The sequence below is a fragment of the Ochlerotatus camptorhynchus genome, unplaced genomic scaffold, assembly GCF_037179485.1.
Source record: "Ochlerotatus camptorhynchus isolate MF236.1 unplaced genomic scaffold, CSIRO-AGI_Acam_v1.1 ptg000459l, whole genome shotgun sequence".
In the NCBI taxonomy this organism is placed as follows: domain Eukaryota; kingdom Metazoa; phylum Arthropoda; class Insecta; order Diptera; family Culicidae; genus Ochlerotatus; species Ochlerotatus camptorhynchus.
This window is the reverse complement of record NW_027040945.1, coordinates 1,661-21,442: the sequence shown is the minus strand read 5'-3', so window position 1 is coordinate 21,442 and position 19,782 is coordinate 1,661. Positions and strand designations below refer to the sequence as shown.

The 19,782-nt window shown below is 41.9% G+C and overlaps 2 protein-coding genes and 1 pseudogene across 2 annotated transcripts; 1 reads left to right on the top strand and 2 right to left on the bottom strand.

Annotated features, from left to right (window-relative positions):
- Positions 1-7,097: 7,097 nt before the first annotated feature.
- On the bottom strand, positions 7,098-8,609 carry LOC135712153 (DNA topoisomerase 1-like; annotated as a pseudogene).
- On the bottom strand, positions 8,144-8,833 carry LOC135712152 (G2/M phase-specific E3 ubiquitin-protein ligase-like). The gene is made up of 2 exons (XM_065235119.1): positions 8,798-8,833; positions 8,144-8,725 (listed from the first exon to the last, which is right to left on the bottom strand). The coding sequence occupies exons 1-2, from the start codon at positions 8,831-8,833 to the stop codon at positions 8,144-8,146; spliced, it is 618 nt and encodes a 205-aa protein (XP_065091191.1).
- A 3,992-nt stretch (positions 8,834-12,825) lies between these two features.
- Positions 12,826-16,296, top strand: LOC135712164 (rRNA N6-adenosine-methyltransferase ZCCHC4). The gene is made up of 4 exons (XM_065235129.1): positions 12,826-12,909; positions 12,994-13,232; positions 15,053-15,495; positions 15,552-16,296. Exons 1-4 carry the CDS (start codon positions 12,906-12,908, stop codon positions 16,294-16,296), a joined length of 1,431 nt encoding a protein of 476 aa, XP_065091201.1. The 5' UTR covers positions 12,826-12,905.
- Positions 16,297-19,782: the final 3,486 nt, after the last annotated feature.

The following is a 19,782-nucleotide window of genomic DNA, read 5'->3' as shown; positions in this document are numbered from 1 at the left end:
CCTGAAGCGACAACCAAGTCCTCAACAGTCGTTATGAAACGAAGCGCACTTTCCTGCATCGCCAAACTGTTTGACCCACTTGGTTTGGTGGGTCCGGTCGTAGTCATCGTGAAGACCTTCATGCAAGCATTTTGGGGATTGAAAGATGACAGCGGAAAGTAGTACGAGTGGGACAAAGAACTACCGGAGCAGATGAAGAAACGTTGGGTCGAATACTACACCGAACTTCCCCGCCTGAACGCTCTACGAATTGATCGATTCGTCATACTCCCAAATGCTACTTCTGTGGAGCTGCACTTCTTCTCGGACGCCTCATTAGCTGCATATGGATCGTGTGCCTACATCAGATCATCTAATGAGTCCGGAGAAGTCAAGGTCGCTCTATTAACGTCTCGCTCGAAGGTGTCTCCACTCAAACAGCAAAGCATTCCGCGCTTTGTGGGGCACTTCTGTCTGCTGAGCTCTACCAGAAGGTCTCCGAAGCCCTGCGAATCACATCTAAGGCGTATTTCTGGGTAGATTCAACCACCGTTTTGAGCTGGCTCAAGGCTACACCATCTACCTGGTCCATCTTTGTCGGAAACCGGGTATCCAAAATCCAGCAGAAGACGGAGAACTGCGAGTGGAACCACGTAGTAGGACGAGAGAATCCCGCTGACATCATCTCGAGAGGTCTTCCAGCTGCGGACTTGATACAGTGTAGACTGTGGTGGGTGTCGTGACCTGACCGAGGTTTCCAGTCTCAGCCATGTCTGAACAAACAGCATCCCTTTAATCAGGTACAACAGCTTCACAAATCAGTGATGCTGCTCCGCTTCCATTACTGCTGCTGCTGATGTTGTTACTGCTGCTGCTTCTGCTGCTGCTGCTTCTGCTCCTGCTACTGCTGCTGCTGCTGATGTCCTTCGCTGCTAAAGTTAGTTACAAGAATGTCATCAACGAGCTTACATAGCTCATATTTATACCCTCCAAATTGTCTCCTCGTTTATCCAGCACTGCTTGCTTTGCCAGTATTTCCCCTCACATCTGTCATGCTTCACGCTAATTTAGTTGAACTCAAATGGAGTGTATCATTACTTGACTCAACTCTCAAGTTTTTATATATTTATTTTAATATTATTATTTCACACCAACTATATCCACCATAGGGATATAATACGTTAAGCTTAAAAAACGATTTTGTATTTGCAGAAAACCGGTTACTCGTAGTGGTCCCTGGTGTTCCTTTTCTGTGTACACGCTAACTTCAGCTTACTCACCGGGTGAGTCGATCGTACTCACTTTCGTTCGATGAATCGAGTTGTCAAAAACTGAGTAAACGAGAAATGTCAAACTGAGTAAAAGCCACTGAGTCAGCAAAATTCTGAACTTAGAAAAAATGGCAGTCATGTCGGAGGAAACGTCATAAGAAATGTTGCTCAAAACCGGCTGAAATGCTTTCAGGTAAGTAGGAATTAGGGAAACGGTGTTAAACCATTTTCTGCTCCGGTAGAATGAATCCGAAGCAGACAATTTCCATTTCCTTGCATAAAAATCAAAAGAAAAACTCTCCCCGTTTACTCAAAAGTGAGTCAACATAAGGCTACACCTGAAAAACAACTCAGGGTGTGGGGATGGGAGAATTGCACTCCCGACCCACTAAACCTTACCCTGTGCGCTTGACCCTTGACCTCCCCGGAACCGCCCGAAGGCTTTACTTCGTGGGAGGGGCTGCTATAGCGCTATGGCGCTTCTCTAGTCGGGCGATAGGCAACTGCTGCTTGGCACGCCACTGTCGTTGTAGTTCTGAAACTATGTGGGTGACCACAGTCACAACCGCGCTTCAGTTCTCGGTGGTACCACACATCCTAGGGACGATGTTATCCGGACTGTTATCCGCTCCGCATATCGCTAGCATAACGCTCATTACTGGCTCGAATCGGGGATAGGCGAACATAACGTGTTCCGCAGTCTCTTCGACGCCAGCACACGCGGGGCAGGTGGGAGTACTTGCATGTCCGAACCTATGCAAGTAACTCCTAAAGCAGCCATGGCCTGACAGGAATTGTGTCAGGTGGATGTTTACTTCCCCGTGGCACCTGTTGACCCAGCTTGATACGGAAGGTATCAAGCGGTAGGTCCACCTCCCCTTTGTGGAGTTTTCCCACTCTCGCAATTGACACTGCTCACGCGTTGTTGCGCACCCCTCTAGCGGTCTTCGCGTCATAGCACACCACGTCCTCCTTAATGATGAGGCCGATTGGCATAATCCCTGCTATGACACAGACGGCCTCCCTCGAGATGGTGCGGTATGCACTGGCCACCCTCAAGCACATTAGCCTGTGTGTACTCTCTCATTTCCGCCTGTGACAGTCAATATCCAGTACCGCAGCCCACGCAGGGCCGCCGTATCTGAGGATAGACACTACGACCCCAGCGAGGAGCCTGCGCTTACTTGCATTCACTGCCGAGCTGTTTGACATCATGCGGGATAATCCGCCCAGTGACAGGCGCGTAGGCAACATGTTATATAGTGACAGCGGGCCCAGCACAGCAAAATAAATTATTTGAGCCCAGGTATAGGCCTTGTCACTGGCCTGGGGATAATGCCCCCACAACCGTAGACGCTCTCTTGCAGGCGAACTGGACGTGGCAGCCGAAACTGAGCTTATCATCGAGCATAACCCTCAAGAGTTTCAGAGAGCGTACAGACCTAATTGTGCTCTCGCCGACTGTCAACGTCGCATGCTGCACCGACATGCGATTGTTGACTACGACCACTTCCGTCTTGTGATGGGCAAGCTCCAGTATCCTGGATCTCATCCATTCCTCCACAAGCTTGACGGAGTGAGCCGCTGTCGGCTCTACCTCCTCGAGGGATTCCCCGTAGACTACCAGCGTGACATCGTTGGCAAAACCTACAATTTTCACGCCTACTCGGAATTTTATCCTCAACACTCCATCGTACATGACGTTCCATAACACCGGGCCCAGGATGGAGCCTTGTGGCACTTCTGCGGTGACTCTAACGCATTTTTCGCCATAGTAGCTTTCCAGAATCTTGTACAGCCCTCCGGGAATTTGGAGCTGGTGTAGCAAGCGGGCTATCGCCCCCCAGCACGCGCTGTTGAACGAGTTCTTCACGTTTAGGGTTTCTAAAGCGCAGTAACGAATACCCCTTCGTTTCCGGTGGACCACCTCTGCCGTCTGGATGACGTCGCGGATGTCACCTTCAGTGTAAGCCGACAACCTGTTGAGGATGACCCTCTTAAGCAGTTTACCCGTGGTGTCCGGTAAACAAATGGGCCTGTATGCTGATGGGTCCCCAGGGGGTTTTCCTGGCTTCGGGAGCAGCACCAGCCTCTGCCGCTTCCACACATCTGGGAAGATGCCTACGTCCAGACAGGTCTGAAAAACAGAACGGAACATGTATGGATTTTCCACAACGGCCGCCCGGCCCCTCTGGGCCCGGGGCCTTGCCCACCACCAGCGACTTGGCAATATCGCTCAGTTCTCTGTTCGTCACTCTGGACACTTCTCCCTGATCCACGACTGGGATCCGCAGCCAGCAGTCTACGTCCCTAGCATCTCCCGGGGGTGCCGCCACGCCACGGGTTTTGGCCATGACCACTTTGTAGGCATCCCCCATGGGTTCGTGTTGGCGCTTGGGCATAAGCTGTCAAAGCACGCACGCTTGCGTCTGGCGATCTCTTTATTGAGGGCCGCCTTAGCCGCTCGAAGAGCAACGCGGCGTTCCTCTCGAGATTCAGTCGTACGAGCTCGTTGCATCCTCCTTCTCGCATGGAGGCAAGACGCCCTGTTATTCGCTCCCGCCGCAGTGCTTCGCCGAAGACCTCTTCATCAAAGAACGACGTCCACCAGCCTCGAGCGCAGGAAGGATTCTCTGAATGTAACCATCATATGACCCTCCAGTGTAGGTTGCCCTCCAAACACGGGCTGCAGTACGCGAGGGGGGCGACACATCTAAATCTCAAGTTTAGATGCTCAACCAATCTCACACTAGCGAATCAACCTTCGAAAAATCTTCGCGCATCGCGCATCATCTTTTTGCAGGAAATCTTCAGAATCGTCATCAATCTTCTTTCTATCTACTCAGCGTGCATGCAGCTAGCCACAGCAAAACACAATCTTTTCTGCATCGTAGATAGAGTCGTCCCCCTCGGCAGTACGTCATATCAATGACGGATTCTGCACCATTCCTTCTGTAGGTACTGACCGAGCCGGTGTTGGCTAGTACAACGTCCAGTTTAGCCATTGCCTCCAGTAGGATGCATCCTCTCTGGTTGGTGTGGTGGCTGCCCCACTCCACCGCCCATGCGTTAAAGTCGCCCGCAATGACCACCTTAGGTCTTAGGTCTTAGGCCGACAAGTACCGCAGTGACACTATCTGCGAGAACTGCTCGATAAACCACCTGGGCGGAGCATAACAGCTACTTAGATATACTCCTATTAGGGCCAGTGTGTCAGTACTCATTCTTGCGATCCGAGGGGTGCGACACATCTAAATCTCAATTTTAGATACTCAAAAAATCTCACACTAGCAAATCAATCTTCGAAAAATCTTCTTGCATTTCTCGCATCTACTTGCATCGCGCATCATCTTTTTGCAGGAAATCTTCAGAATCGTCATCAATCTTCTTTCTATCTACGCAGCGTGCGAGCAGCTAGCCACAACACAACACAATCTTTCCTGCAGCGTAGATAGAGTCGTCCCCCTCGAGATAACCTATTGACCAATGCACGGAATGAACTCACGAAAAAAATTGACTTTTGAGCGGTGCCGTGTTTACTAAAAATGAACACATGATGTAATGTTCGCGTAACTTTAGAAAAGGTCCTATCAACTTTTATAAACAACTTGTTAGTTGTTAGGCCCTTTTCTCACGAGCCGAAGAACACCCACGCAAACCAAACCACTATCGGAAAGGGGAGAATTCACCCTACCCGATGGTGTTGTTGGTTTACATGGGCTTACTTTGGTTCGCGCGAAAAATGTCTAACAAGTTTTGTGTACATAAGTTGATAGGCCATTTTTAAATGTTACGCGAGTATTATTCATGTGTTCATTTTTAGTAAACACGGCGCCGCTCAAACGTCAAATTTGTTCATGCAGTTCATTCCGTGCATTGGTCAATAGCGTCAATAGTCCATTTTATGTGCAAGCGTATTGATGGCGCGAAAGTGAGGATAACAATAACAAACCATATTTTTGGCTGGAGCGAAAGTGAGGATAACACACCTCGCACTTTAAAATAGTAGTATTACGCAAGTGTGCGTGTTATAAACGTCAGAAAGATCAATATTACGTCATATCAGTTATAGTCGGAACGTATCTGTACGGCCATCTGATATTGCGTTATATATATACAGGGTGTTTGGTTCCGGGTTTTACATATTTTTAGGGTAGATAGGGCTCCTAAAGTTATGAAAAAATCCCCATGAAACATAGGGTCGGAAATGACTGCTAAGTGAGTTATTCAACATTTTATGTTTTTTTGTATTGCCAACTTTGGTTAGCTATATTTTTTTAATCTTAATGTAGTTTTCTGATTTCAACATACCAAATGAAAGATTAAAGTCTTTGCTATCAATGCTCTTTGAAAAAGAACTCGATTAAAGTTAATTATCATACATTAAAATTGAAAAGTATGTTGAAAGTACCAAAAAAACTGGTGAAATTTCATACATTAGCCGATTAGTGAACAACTCCACACCCCAGGTATACACACATTCCAATGTATGGCAGTGTCCAGAACCGGATCATGTGTTCCTGGTATTCTTCGTGATGACCATCACCTGTCGCGATTACCACCAAGTGTTCTATCAGCACGAGTACTTTCTAGACGTCGTTTTATAACATAATTGTAAATACATATTTTGTCCTGCATGCTTTTTTAACGTTTGTTAAGATTCAAATTAAGAAACGCTTGATCGAGCGCTTGATGCATACCGTTTTGCTCGATTGGAACAGCTTTTTTCAGTTTTGTGGTGACAGTCGTCCATACTTTTACTGTAGGGCTTTAGAATTAGGTACTGCAGCGTGACGTCACAAATGAACTCAGTGTTAATCGGCTGAACCTTTTTGACAGTTCAGTGGTACTGTTTACAAGCACTTAGTCGTTTTTTTTCGAAAACAATATATTTTAAAATTTCCGAATTTTAACTTGAAAATTGTCGAGAAAATGCGTGGTGAAAGGATGTAACTCGTGGACATTGCAAAAGTGTGGTTAACATCTCACTGCAATCTGAAATCGACTAAGTCCACGTAAACAGTACCAGTGAGCTGTCATCAGATTGAGGTTAAACCTAATGCATTAGGTTTTGCACCGTCGGGGTTAACCTCAATCTGATGACAGTTTAGTGGTACCACAAACGAAGTTACAGACGACTTTCTCCGAAGAAATGAATTAAAATAATGTGGTTCTCTGTAATAGAATTTTAGTCCACCTTCCACCCCTCACCGCCAGGTTCGCTAGTATTTTTGTTTTGAATTAATTCAAGTTGGTTTTGTGTGCAATGATCTGGCAACTCGTGTCCTTGCTCGTGTTGACGGGGTGCTGTTTTCTCACTCATCGAAGGAAATTTTGATTAGAGTGAGAAAGTAAGGAACAGTCAGCGCGGGAGCCGTGTGCGTTACTATAGGTGCGGCAGAAGGAATGTAGTCGACTCTGTCGTTCTCACGGTGTTCTTACGCATGATCCAACGTTTCGTCACACTAGATTATGCATAAGAACGTCGTGATAATGCAAGTGCTGGCTTGTTTCCTTCTGCCTCACCAATCACATTGATCACAGCACATACGATTCTCCGTCGGTTCGTGGTGCATTGTGCATTCTTTGTGCCATACCACCAGTCCAAACACTAGAAGTTTTGGAAGGTTCTCCCTCAGTACCTGTAAGCAGTGTGATACCAGCTGACATTCGCATGGGTAGAGAAATCCGGAACATTTTCTCGCTTTTGAGCATCAACGTCAACCCGGTCTCGAATCGCATTTCCGCTTGAGGTGGCATCGTTGGCAGTAATCTATTGCGCCGTGGGAAAGACCTGCTTAGTGCACTAGTGCTCGAAAATTCTGCAAGTTCGTCATTAAAATTAAATCAACTTTTCTTCGCTGTAACGTACTCCGGATCAGACTCGCTGGTGGAACGTTTTCGTGGGACGGTTTTCGACCCAAAAAGCTTCAGTTTGAACTGCTTTCTAAAAGATTTCTGGGCAGGCGTCTTGGGACGCACGATCTCCACCGAGGCATCCGTTAGCGTGTTCGTGTCGGAGCGGATGACCTGTTTGATCGGCTGCAATTCTACCATCGATTTTCGGCCCTGCTTTTTGTTTAACTTCACACGATACTTGAAATCGAACACGGTCGACGATCCGGCGGAGGATGCTTCGTCTTCATTCTCCGAAGAAGTCAACGATTTGATCTTTTCCGAGCTGAGCTTCTCGAGCCTTACGACCGGTTTGACTCGAAGTAATTTTTCGACGGAAGTTCCTCGTGGCAGTGGAATCTTCTTGACCAGTTCCTCCAGACTGATTTCTTCGCTTCGAAGAAACGAACGAGGAAGAACTAGATGAAGACGTGGACAGCCGTCATTTCGACGTTGGTTTCTTTCGTGTAGAAACCAGATCGGAATCGCTGTCGTCACTGTCTATTGCGGTTCGTCTTTTCTGAGATTTGCGTTTGGTCGTCAATGCAACTGACTCTTCAGAATCTGAATCATCCGATTCAATCTGACGTCTGCCACTAGATCGGCCCCTAGAACTCCCCTCTCTGCTATCGTTACCGGCTTCCCCCATCTTGCTGCTTCCACTCTTCGGGAAGCCTCGGCTAGCTTCAAAACCGCTTCCGGCGTCTTTCGGACAATCGGACTACAAAAGGTGAAAACATAGTTCTTCGAGGGAACCTCCATGCACTGATCTTGGCGACAAGTCGAACCGCACGTTGCACAAAGGATCAGATCCCAACGCTTGCAATCGTCGTAATCTCGCCCATACCGACAGCGACACTCTTCAGCGTCACACTCCGAAGGACGTTCCAACTGATCGTTGAATACATTCGGTTCCAGCTCCCACGAGGCATCCCTCGAACAATTAAAATAAAATATTCAGTATTCAAATACCGATTCACCCACCTCCGCCGCTTCGCTTAATTTTCCGGAATATAAATGCCACGCTGATGGATCTGCAGACTAAAGTCGTCCTTGTTGCACAAAGGGCAATTGAAAAAGTACCTCGCCGATTGGGCAAACTGTGCCACGTAGCTCCGATGGAACCAGCCATTCTGACAGCACGGGTCACGAATCGATTCCAGCTTCCTGTACGGTCCCATATCATCGTAGCAAATCCCACAGGCTTCGGTCTCGGAGTGTTTCACCTTATCCACCAGCGCTACGTGCTTATCGCACCACGACTGGAACGTTTCCACGTAATGCGACAGGCACTCATTCTGCATCCCACAAAGCGTATGGAATGAACGGAAGCACTTCTTCGCGCAACACCAAACGTTTGCATACCGTTCCTTGCAGATGTAACACTTTTGTCCTCGGATACGAGCTTCCTCATTTCTGATGTCCTCCTCCATGAATCCGAAGATTCCCTCCTCGTCTTCAGGTAACAAGGTACACGTAGCAGGTATAATTACTAGTTTTGCCACGTCTAGTAGCCCGGTCCAGAATAGAGCATCGCACCATCGTACCGCAATCATGCTCAAACGCGTGACATACAGCATCTTTAGCCGAAATAAATAATAAATTGAACAAAATTGGTTTCATCCGATCCTCCTTCATTCTCACCATCTCACCTTCAGCACGTCGATCGATTCGATGGATTTCGGCATGATTTTGGAGTAAATTTTCCTTCTTCAGATCGCCCTCGTCGAAAGCTTTCAGTTCCTCTACGGAGGAGCAAATGCATACCGAGTATGGCCACCCGAAAAATAAAATAATTATAATAAAATAACGAAATTACAATGATTTTTACGGTTGAATTTCGGGCACATTATAAATTTATTGTTAAATTATTGGACGGGTGAAAAAATAAATTTCGTTTTAAAAGATACAATTCTCAATGAAAATTAATTTGATGATATCATATTTGTTCGAGAAAAATCAGTTTGTTTTTTATTGTTAAGATGCTTAACAACCCCCCTTTTTTACTGTACATTTCTCATATACCATGATTTTCGTTTTGATTTTATGATAATCAACAAAAATCTCCATTCCAAATCATTGTATTTTTATTGGATTTTTTTACGGGCGGGTCCTGTTTGGCGTCCAACAACGATATCTTCTCGGTCGCGAATGACCATGGCTTTGGTTAGGAGCACCGACTGATGAAATCTTTAGCAACAATTGCCGCCAAAAAGCGCGAGTCATTGACAGCTCAACATCGTTTATTTGTAAGCAAATATTAACCCGATGTGTTTACTCCTAATCATTTTGGCCTAAGGTCTTTCATTATACAAAAGAAGTGCAGATAACAATGAACACAACATAGTGACATGCAGTTTGACAACAGGCTCTCCCTTTCAATTTTCGTTAGAGAAAAAGAGATAACAGGCGGTGCCCCAATTAGGTTTTGCACCGTCGGGGTTAACCTCAATCTGATGACAGTTTAGTGGTACTGTTTACGTGGACTTAGCCGATTTTTTCTTGGGTGGATTTTCTCGATAATTTTTCAGACTGCAGTGAGATGTAAACCACATTTCTGCAATGTTCACGAGCAACATCCTTGCAATGCGCTGTTCCTCGACAATTTTCAAGTTAAAATTCGGAAATTTTAGAATTTTTTTTTCGAAAAAAACGACTAAGTGCTCGTAAACAGTACCACTGAACTGTCAAAAAGGTTCAGCCGATTAACACTGAGTTCATTCGTGACGTCACGCTGCAGAACCTAATAGCATCAACTACTTTAAGCTAGTACATATGAGTAGATAGTGTTGCCGTGAGGTACACTCGAAAATTTCAAATGTAAGTGCGTCAAACCAAATTTCGAGCCGCTCCGTCTGTCACTTCGTTTGTGGTGGTACTGTTTACGTGGACTTAAACGCTGTCCAGACTGGAGAGTTATAACATGTTATAACGGTTGTCAAATAATTGCAACACAGAAACCACCATCAAGATAGCGCTATAACATGTTATAACTCTGTAGTCTGAACGTACTATTAGTCGATTTTTTCTTGGGTGGATTTTCTCGATAATTTTTCAGACTTCAGTGAGATGTAAACCACATTTCTGCAATGTTCACGAGCAACATCCTTGCAATGCGCTATTCCTCGACAATTTTCAAGTTAAAATTCGGAAATTTTAGAATTTTTTTTTCGAAAAAACGACTAAGTGCTTGTAAACAGTACCACTGAACTGTCAAAAAGGTTCAGCCGATTAACACTGAGTTCATTTGTGACGTCACGCTGCAGAACCTAATTAGGTTCTGCAGCGCAGCGTTGCCAGATATACCGATTTATCGGTATTTATACCGATTTCCGAACTAGATACCGATATACAGATAAGGTTCCTCAGAATACCGATTTTTGAGGTGTTATACCGATTTATACCGATTTAAAATAAACAAAATGATTATTGCCTGCCTGCGCTAAGAATTTCGGAGAAAATTATTGTGTGAGACTTGTATCTTTTTGAATATCTCAAATTTTTTGTCTTTAAAATTAAAAAAAAAATCATCTTCAAAAATGTCGTATGGAAACTCTTTCGATTAATGTTTCAATTTCCTCACCGTTTTTGCATTCCGTGAATCGGTAAACAGTCGATGGCTCTTTCTGGTAATTTCGGGGGGATCGGGAAATACTTTTTAAACATTATTTAACTTCCTGGATTTTCTTCCAGACTTTTGAGTGAGTTTCGATAAGTTAAAGAATGTTTTAATAACTTCTGTTAATATTATAAAATCCGGTAAAGCGAACACCAGTGAACTTAAGGAAACTTCATAAATATTTTGGATACTTCACAAGTTTAAAGAACTTCTGGAAAATTTAATGGTTTTCAGAACACTTCCATTAGTTTCAGGAGAATTAATTAAACTTTAGGAAGCTCCGAGAACATCAGGACAATTAGATCAGATCAATAAATTTCAAGGAAATCGTAAATTTTAAAGGAGTTCTGAGAAACTCAGGCAATTTCCGAAAACTACAGCAATGTTCCGAAGGGCTCATGCAAATTTAAGAAACATAAGCGAAGTCACACGAACATTAAGACATTGTGAGAACATTTTATGGGAAGTTTCGTGCTTTTAAATGGCAGTGTTGATCACTTTTAAAAATTAGAAAAATCGGGAAGATCAGGAACTTCAATGCTGATGTTACAATAAATTCAAGAAAATTGTGAGAGCACTAAAGAAATTTCGTAATCTAAAAGAAAGTCTAAAGACCTTCAAAGTTGATTACAGATATTCCGGTAGTCTCATTATAATCAGGGAAGTTCCAAGTATTTCAAAGATGATCAGAGCACTCCAAAACATCCCGAGGAAATATGGAATATTCCTAAGTACATTTCAGGAATGTTCCAAAAACTTCAGGGGCATTGCGGGGTCTTCAGGGATATTTAATGACCATTTGGAAAATTTTCTGGATCATTAGAACATTCCCCAAGAGCTCTTTCTTCCAGGAGTATGTCCTTGTTTCTTTCGGCTGTTCTGTAAGCGCTCTGGCTTTCGCCTTTCTCCAGAATTTTTTTTTCCAATCTACCTTAGGAAGTTTCTTCCGTTTGCTCCAGGAAGTTCAATTAAACTTCTCCCAGAAATTTCATTCGTCTAGTTCTGGAATTTTGTCCAGTTGGTTTTTTTACTTCTTTTGGAAGGTTTTTCCGAGTTTCTTCTGGCTTCCCCTAGAAATGGCTACTTTTGGAATTTATTTCCGATTTCCAAAACTTTTCTGTCTTCCTTTGGATGAGAAATCCGAATTTTTTCTGAAAGTTTCTTTGAATTTTCGCCAGAAGTTTCTCATTTTATGTATTGGAAGTTCCGCGGATGCTTTTCCGACTTCTTTCAGAACTTTCCTCAAATTTCCTCCAAGAGAGCTTCGTTCCTCTTTCTCTGGATGTTGTTTTCAGCTTCCTCCAGAAGCTAATTCAAGCATTCCCCGGAATTTTCTTCCGGAATTATCCGATCATAGTCCAAAAGTTAAAATTTTCGCTTTCAAAAACGGCAAAAATATAAAATTAATTGAAATAGAAAATACCGATAAATACCGTTTTTTTAAAACCTTTGATACCGATAAGCTTTAAAACATTCTGGCAACGCTGCTGCAGCGTGACGTCACAAATGTCGTTTTTTCGAAAAAAAAATTCTAAAGTTTCTGAATTTTAACTTGAAAATTGTCGAGGAACAGCGCGTTGCAAGGATGTTGCTCGTGAACATTGCAGAAATGCTGTTTACATCTCACTGCAGTCTGAAAAATTATCGAGAAAATCCACCCAAGAAAAAATCGACTAAGTCCACGTAAACAGTACCACTGAACTGTCATCAGATTGAGGTTAACCCCGACGGTTCTGCAGCGTGACGTCACAAATGAACTCAGTGTTAAACGGCTGAACCTTTTTGACAGTTCAGTGGTACTGCTTACAAGCACTTAGTCGTTTTTTCGAAAAAAATTTCTAAGGTTTCTGAATTTTAACTTGAAAATTGTCGAGGAACAGTGCAGTGAAAGGATGTTGCTCGTGGACAATGCAGAAGTGTGGTTTACATCTCACTGCAGTCTGAAAAATAATCGAGAAAATCTACCCAAGGAAAAAAACGACTAAGTCCACGTAAACAGTACCACTGAACTGTCATCAGATTGAGGTTAACCCCGACGGTGCAAAACCTAATTGCAAAAACAAAAACGGCATTAATGTCATTCTAATCAGATAGGTTCAGATAGATTTTAGTAAATACATATAAGAAAGGATACAAAAACTATGGGTAAGCTTAGTTAAATTAAAAAAACAACATGAGTAGTCTATGGGTTACAAAACAATAATGCTTTATTTGTGTACTTACCCACAGCAAGAATGGAAGTAATCGTAGATGGTTTACAAGACAATCCATGCTGCCATCATGGTCCAACGGTGCTGTTTCGTAAAACCGATCTAAATAATGTTACTATTGAAAAATACTACGCTTGTACTGCAAGCCGCGATGGGAAATGCCCATTTAAAGTAACAGCTAGCAAAATTGGAGCTTTTCAAAACGGAATCCTGCACAATGAAGCTGAAAGAGACAATTTTACGGAAAAGTATGATGAGGTAAGTCTTGCGCTAGTAAATATGTCAGGAAGATTTGGTAGCATACTAATTTGAATTTGAAAGCAGTATAATTTCCTGAGATAATGGTAACTGCTTATTAATATTTCTCATTTCTTTAATAAATCGATTTATAAAACTTCAGACATTTGTCATGTTGATGTAGTCGTCAAATTTTGAAATAAAACAAAATATATGAGCGCTGTTTAATTCCTACTTTAGCTATGCAAATTAACGGGTTCTACGGTAATATATTTATATAGCGTTTTTCTAGCGAAATTACCCTAATAAAAATTTACATTAGCCCAACGTTTGATTTTGATGTCTACATCAGCATCGAAATCAAATGTATTCGTGATGTCAAACATTAGAAAACATTATGATTTTGTTGTATTTATGCAAGGTAACATGGTGTATACATCAGAAATTTTGGAACAAAATTTTGCTATTCTAATGTCGCTCTGACGTCAAGAATTTCAAGCTTTGACATTAGAATCAAACGTTTTAAAGATGTTTTCGGATGTACAAAACGTTGTTCGGATGTTTTTATATGTATGTTCGGTGATGTTTTTAGATGTACAAAACGTTTAAAGTAAACGTTGTTCGGATGTTTTCAAATGTAGATGTTTTCTAATGTTTTAGATACAGCTTTCCCCCGAAGAACGCGTTACCCACTGAGTTGCACCCACCACTCTGATTTTCTGCGAGTGACTAGTTCTCCATTGACCCTACTCACATGCAAAAAATCAGACCGACTGGTTGAAACCCTGCCGAGAAAAAGCGGTGGGTGCAACTAAGTGGTAACGCGTTCTTCAGGGGATAGCTGTACACCCATATTCTCGTTTATGTCTGATTATTTTATTATTTTATTTATTTGATTTTGTGTGGTGAATGGGTTTTGGGTGTGATAATATGAAGTTTACGTTACGATAACGTTGAAAAATTGATAAATGTATCGCTTCAGTTTGAGAAGCACTTCACTTCGCAATCGATGAACCATTCTGACGCATTGTCACGTGTGGGGTTTTTCGATTTTTACTGGAACGATAATACAACACATTAGAAGTAGAAACATGATCGTGTAAATACTACACACCATTGTTGTTAGATAACATCATACAAATGCGTACATAATAATCATTGCTAAAGCTCCCGTTTCCCACCAGTCAGTTAACTGACCTTAGGGGCTGTTCATAAACTACGAAAAATTGTATGGACACACTGAAGTCTGCATACATTAAGGGTACGGCAATACACGTTAAAATTTATTGTTTTTTTTTAAGGTGTCTGCTGCTACATTACAATTTCTAGTCGGGTAGCAATCAACTTTCACATAAATAAATAAATCAATTAATACCAAGAGGTGGGCACTAAAACCGCTAACTGCTAAATCATACTTCGGGAAAATTAATCATTATGTTTTCATATGTTAATAATTTCAGATTGAAACGAATGTTTGAACAGTTGTGTGGTTATTACCCAGTGGTAAAATTTTATTGATTTTTTTAATTTCAAGTTCATCAAATTAGGATGTGATTTAGCGATTAAATCACTAATTCACTACCGCTAAATTACACTTTAGGTCAATTCACTAAAAACCGACACATGATAATGAATTATCATTACCACTGTTGAATAGCCTGATATCAAGTGTACAAAAATCCGATTCAATATGAAATAACTAACGTTTGAAAAATGAATGATTTTCGAAAGTATGATTTAGCAGTTAGCCCTTAATGTGCCCACATCTAAAATACAAACAAATAAACCACATGCCTTACAAAAACTGTTTAACCTTGTTTTATCCCTTTAAATATTTCCAGATTCGCAACGAACCCGTTTCTCTAAAAGTATACTGTATACAGTGCCAACAGCTGCTGTTGAAATCCAGATTAAAAGGTCACGAAAATCATAAATTGTTTGATAAACTCTCAGATGATATTTTACGACAACCCACACGATTTCTGGCACCGTTAAGCATGGATGGGAACGAAGCACAATATTTTTTCAGTGATTCTACATTGACATGCCTGGAAACCATTCTTAAAGAACTTAAAATAACAAAAGTTATTTGTATGGGAGCTCCAAGACTTCATGAGCATCTGCTTTCGAGGACTGATATCCAGTCTTTATTATTGGACATTGACAATCGCTTTCATTGGTTCTATGATGAATCTTTCTATTTACATTACAATATGTTCAATCACTTCTTTTTCAATCGAAAAAGAGCAGAAAGCATTTTTAACAATTTTTTAATGACAAATGGGTAGGTATTAAATATGATACACACTTGATATTCAAATCATGTTATATTGTTTTCAGTTCAACCGATCAGATCTGTATCTTCACTGATCCACCGTTCGGCTGCCGAACAGAGCTGCTCGCGAACACTATTCGTAGAATAAATCAGCTATACAATGTCATCAACCAATTTACTCAGCAAATTTTACCATCGTTTTGGATCTTTCCATATTTTATGGAGACCTACATACAAAATGAATTGCCTTCCATGGAAATGTCAGACTATCAAGTCAATTACACTAATCACCGTACTTATCACAACGGCGAAAAAAGTTTGAAAAATGGATCACCTGTCCGTATTTTTACCAATATACCATTGGATACATTTCATCTGCCATCTAAAGAGGGCTACAAATGGTGCTCAGAATGCCATAAAAGTGTACATAAAACTAACCAGCATTGCTTTAAGTGTGGAAAATGTGCGTCGAAAAACGGTGCAACTTACCACCATTGTACCAAATGTAACTGGTGTGTAAAACCAAACTACAAGCACTGTAATACATGTGGTCGATGTACACAGGTACAAGGACATATATGTTCTTCCTATAAGAAACAACTAACATGTCGCATTTGCTTGAAGAAAGGACATGCGGAAAACGAATGTACTATTTGGCGGTCTTTTAAAATCAACAAAATGGCGAAAACGGGATGTATGGTATGCGGCAGCAAACATCATACTGTTAATGCTTGTGAGAAGCGAAAACGGATACTTGAGGAGAGATATTTCCTCGGACGTTATTATAATGCAATAAACTGCGCCAAATAAAAACACTAAAAGATAAAATATACGTTTCACATTTGTTATAAATATCACAGACCAAATTTCTAAAAGTAGGTAGGGGAAAAGTTGGCTTCGGCAATACCTTAACCTATTATCGTCAGGGGGTAAACAAAGTCCTAGAGCACTCAAATTTGGCCAATAGTTGCTCTGAAACACAATGTATCCACATGCCAAAATTGAGCTCTCAAGGACGTTGTTTACCCCCTGACGATAATAGGTTAAGGTATTGCCGAAGCCAACTTTTCCCCTATATTATTTTTCATTTACTCGCGTCGATGTTTTTCGTGTAAAACTTAAAATTATCATTCAGAAACGATAAATAACCATTTCATTTTTGTTCGATTTAATTATCGTCACGATCACAATATTTCCACCACATTGATCTGAAAAGAAACAGTCATGCTCGATAGGCTCCCGCAAGTGACGGGTCAAATTGGCTCCCGTCCTTGTCTCCGCCAGCACATAACTGAAATAACTAAGAAGAGGGGTGAGTCGAGGTGATGTGAGTAACCAATAAAACACTCATTCCGTTGATGGTTGTACAAATTCTGAACTAATATAACTTTAAATGATCTCTATTTCGTGTATTTGTGTGGGTTACAAAGTAAGTTATCAAGTGACACAGATGCGTCTTTTCAACTTTAGCTCTTTTGAAATTTCAATGATTATTAGTTACAGGCCTGTTTTAGAGAATGACCAGCTTGGTGGGATTGGTTTGTTTTAAATTGAAAAAAAAGGATACTACTTATAACTACTATTTACAACTACAACTAACCTACAACTACTATATACACCTAATCTACCGTTATACGCATAAGAGTCCCACGGTACAGAAGGATTGCATATAACATGGAACAGTTATGCGTATAACGGCAGTAATCTACTATATACAAATTGCTTATCAAAGCATGTTCTGATATAGGTATCACTTTTTTGTGCAATTTGTTATTTGTGGAAGAGGTGAACAAAAGAATACTTGCAAAGCATCTCGAGGCGGACAAAATGGTTGGAAGAGGCGAAGGCTCCGGAAGTGGCTGATCTAGTAGTCGTGGTGGATAAAAACGTACGTAACGAGGTCGCATCATTTCGGTGGTAACAGGACGTGATGGCCGCGTGCGACAAGCTGTCGTACAGACAACCAATGGAGTTCTTCGCCGTCCTGTGTGTAAGATTGCTGTGCTGGATGTGCAACCAAAGAGTAAAACTGAGCCGGAAGCGGACCGGGGTCGGGGAGTGTTGCGGACACTGGCAGCACTGCCACATCTACTCCTCGGTCGCAGTTGGTTCCCTCGGCATTGGAAGATCTCGCCTCTGCCTGACAGCTTATGTCAACACGATGGCAGCGCACTTGGGAGTAAACGTCATGACAAGGTCCCGTTTCCAAGTAAAACGTATAATTTTGTCTGTGGTATAATGCTCACAAGTTAATCAAATCACGTTTATTTAATTTGTTTTTTGTTGGATAATACTTTGGATACTTTAACGTAAGAACTACAATAATAATTTTAAAAAATGGATTTAAATGAATATGCTTTGCAGCTTAAAAAAAGGATAAATAGCGTCTTTTTCTGAGGAGGATCCGAACGAAACTCAACGATCCAACAACACCTAATCTATTATATACAAATTGCTTATCAAAGCATGTTCTGATATATTACATTTTTGTGCAATTTTAGTCTTTTTTATAATGCGTTTATTTTTCCAGTCTCATTTGCCGTAGCTTTGCGGAGCCGATATTCATTGTTTAGATTACAAAATTTCTTAAAACTAACATTTGTAAAGCGGGGGCCGATTACTCGCGGCTATCTCGAGGCTAAGGGTAACAAATTGTAACAAATGGATGGCAGGGTAGGGATTGAGAACACAAGGTTTGGAGAGCAATGTGCTCTTGATCTCGAACTACATCGGTACACCGATGGGCAGCTAACAACTTGGGGGAACACAAGATGACACTAACTATTAAATCCTCAGATCTATCCGTTTTTTTTGTCCCCATAGGATTGCAATATTGGGGTTGATGAGAAAAAATTTCAAGTGACTACGATGCCGGACGGATTAGTCTATGGTGACCAATTAAACACCGGATTCACGATCTTGATTAATCATAATCTTCTTGAAAATCTTTATGGCTCGGTAATCGCTGGTCTGTCTTTGTCTATGTCTTCTTCTCATTCGTACGTCAATTTTAATGTCTGGATGTTCTCTTGTCGAATGTCATGATGTGTTTGTGTATCTGTGTGTGTATCTGTGACCAAATGATTATATTTCTTCCTCATATCCTAAAACTGCGTTCAAGAATAATTAACCGATTCGGCGATTTGTCGATCAAAAATAGCGCCCACCTTAGCTAGCGAGTCCGCTTTTTCATTATCCGCAATTGAGCAATGAGATGGGACCCAAACTAAGGTGAAATTATAGGAGCAGTTAGATAAAGTACTAAATTTTGCTCGGATTTCGGTCAGGAAATACGAGGAGTGCTTCATCGGCTTCATTAATCGAATAGCCTCCAACGAGCTAAGGCTATCTGTAAAAATAAAATAGTGATCAGATGGTAGTGAGGCAATTTGCTCTACTGCGTAGAATATGGCTGCTAGTTCCGCAACGTATACGGAACAGGATTTTTGCAGTTGATATGAGGCGCTATGAAATTCGTTGAATACTCCAAATCCAGTGGAACCGACAAGATGGTTGTTCGATACAACCTGATCAGATCTTCCGGGTGTGCTCCCCACCAAGTTCCAGTAATTGTACGAAGAAAATTGATTCTTTGTTGGCATTTTTGTTTCACATACGCAATATGTTTTCCCCACGTGACACCTAAATACTTCTTCTTCTTCTTCTTCATTCCTTTATTTAACGTCGGTCTCTGTTCCGCAATCTAGTGCCAATCACCGACGAACATCGATTGCCATCCATTGACGGCAATCGAATGTGCAGGAAGGCAGCTTCCACACCTGCGTAGGATATTGCACCCATTCAACACACATGGGCCGGGACCAACGGCTTTACTTCCCTTCCGATGGAAGACGTGACCAGAGATTTTTATGCTTCAGAAAAATCCGACCGACCTCGGCTGGGATTGAACCCAGACCCATTGGGGTGTTAGAAAATAGTCACGCTTACCACTACACCACCGGCGCCGGCACGTAAATACTTGAAAGATATACTTTGAGTGATTATTCTACCGTTTAGTTGAAGCTGTAACTGTGCAGGATGATGCTTCCTAGAAAAAAAACAACCAACTCAGTTTTCTCCGGAGAGAATTCGATACCCAGCTTCATAGCCCAAGTAGACAAATTGACTAAGGTATCTTGCAATGGTCCTTGCAGGTCTGGTGCACTTGGTCCTATAACGGACACAACCCCGTCATCTGCAAGCTGCCTTAGCGAGCAATTTTCATCAAGACAACCATAAATGTCTTTTACATACATATATAAAGAAGGGGCTTAAACATGAACCCTGGGGGAGACC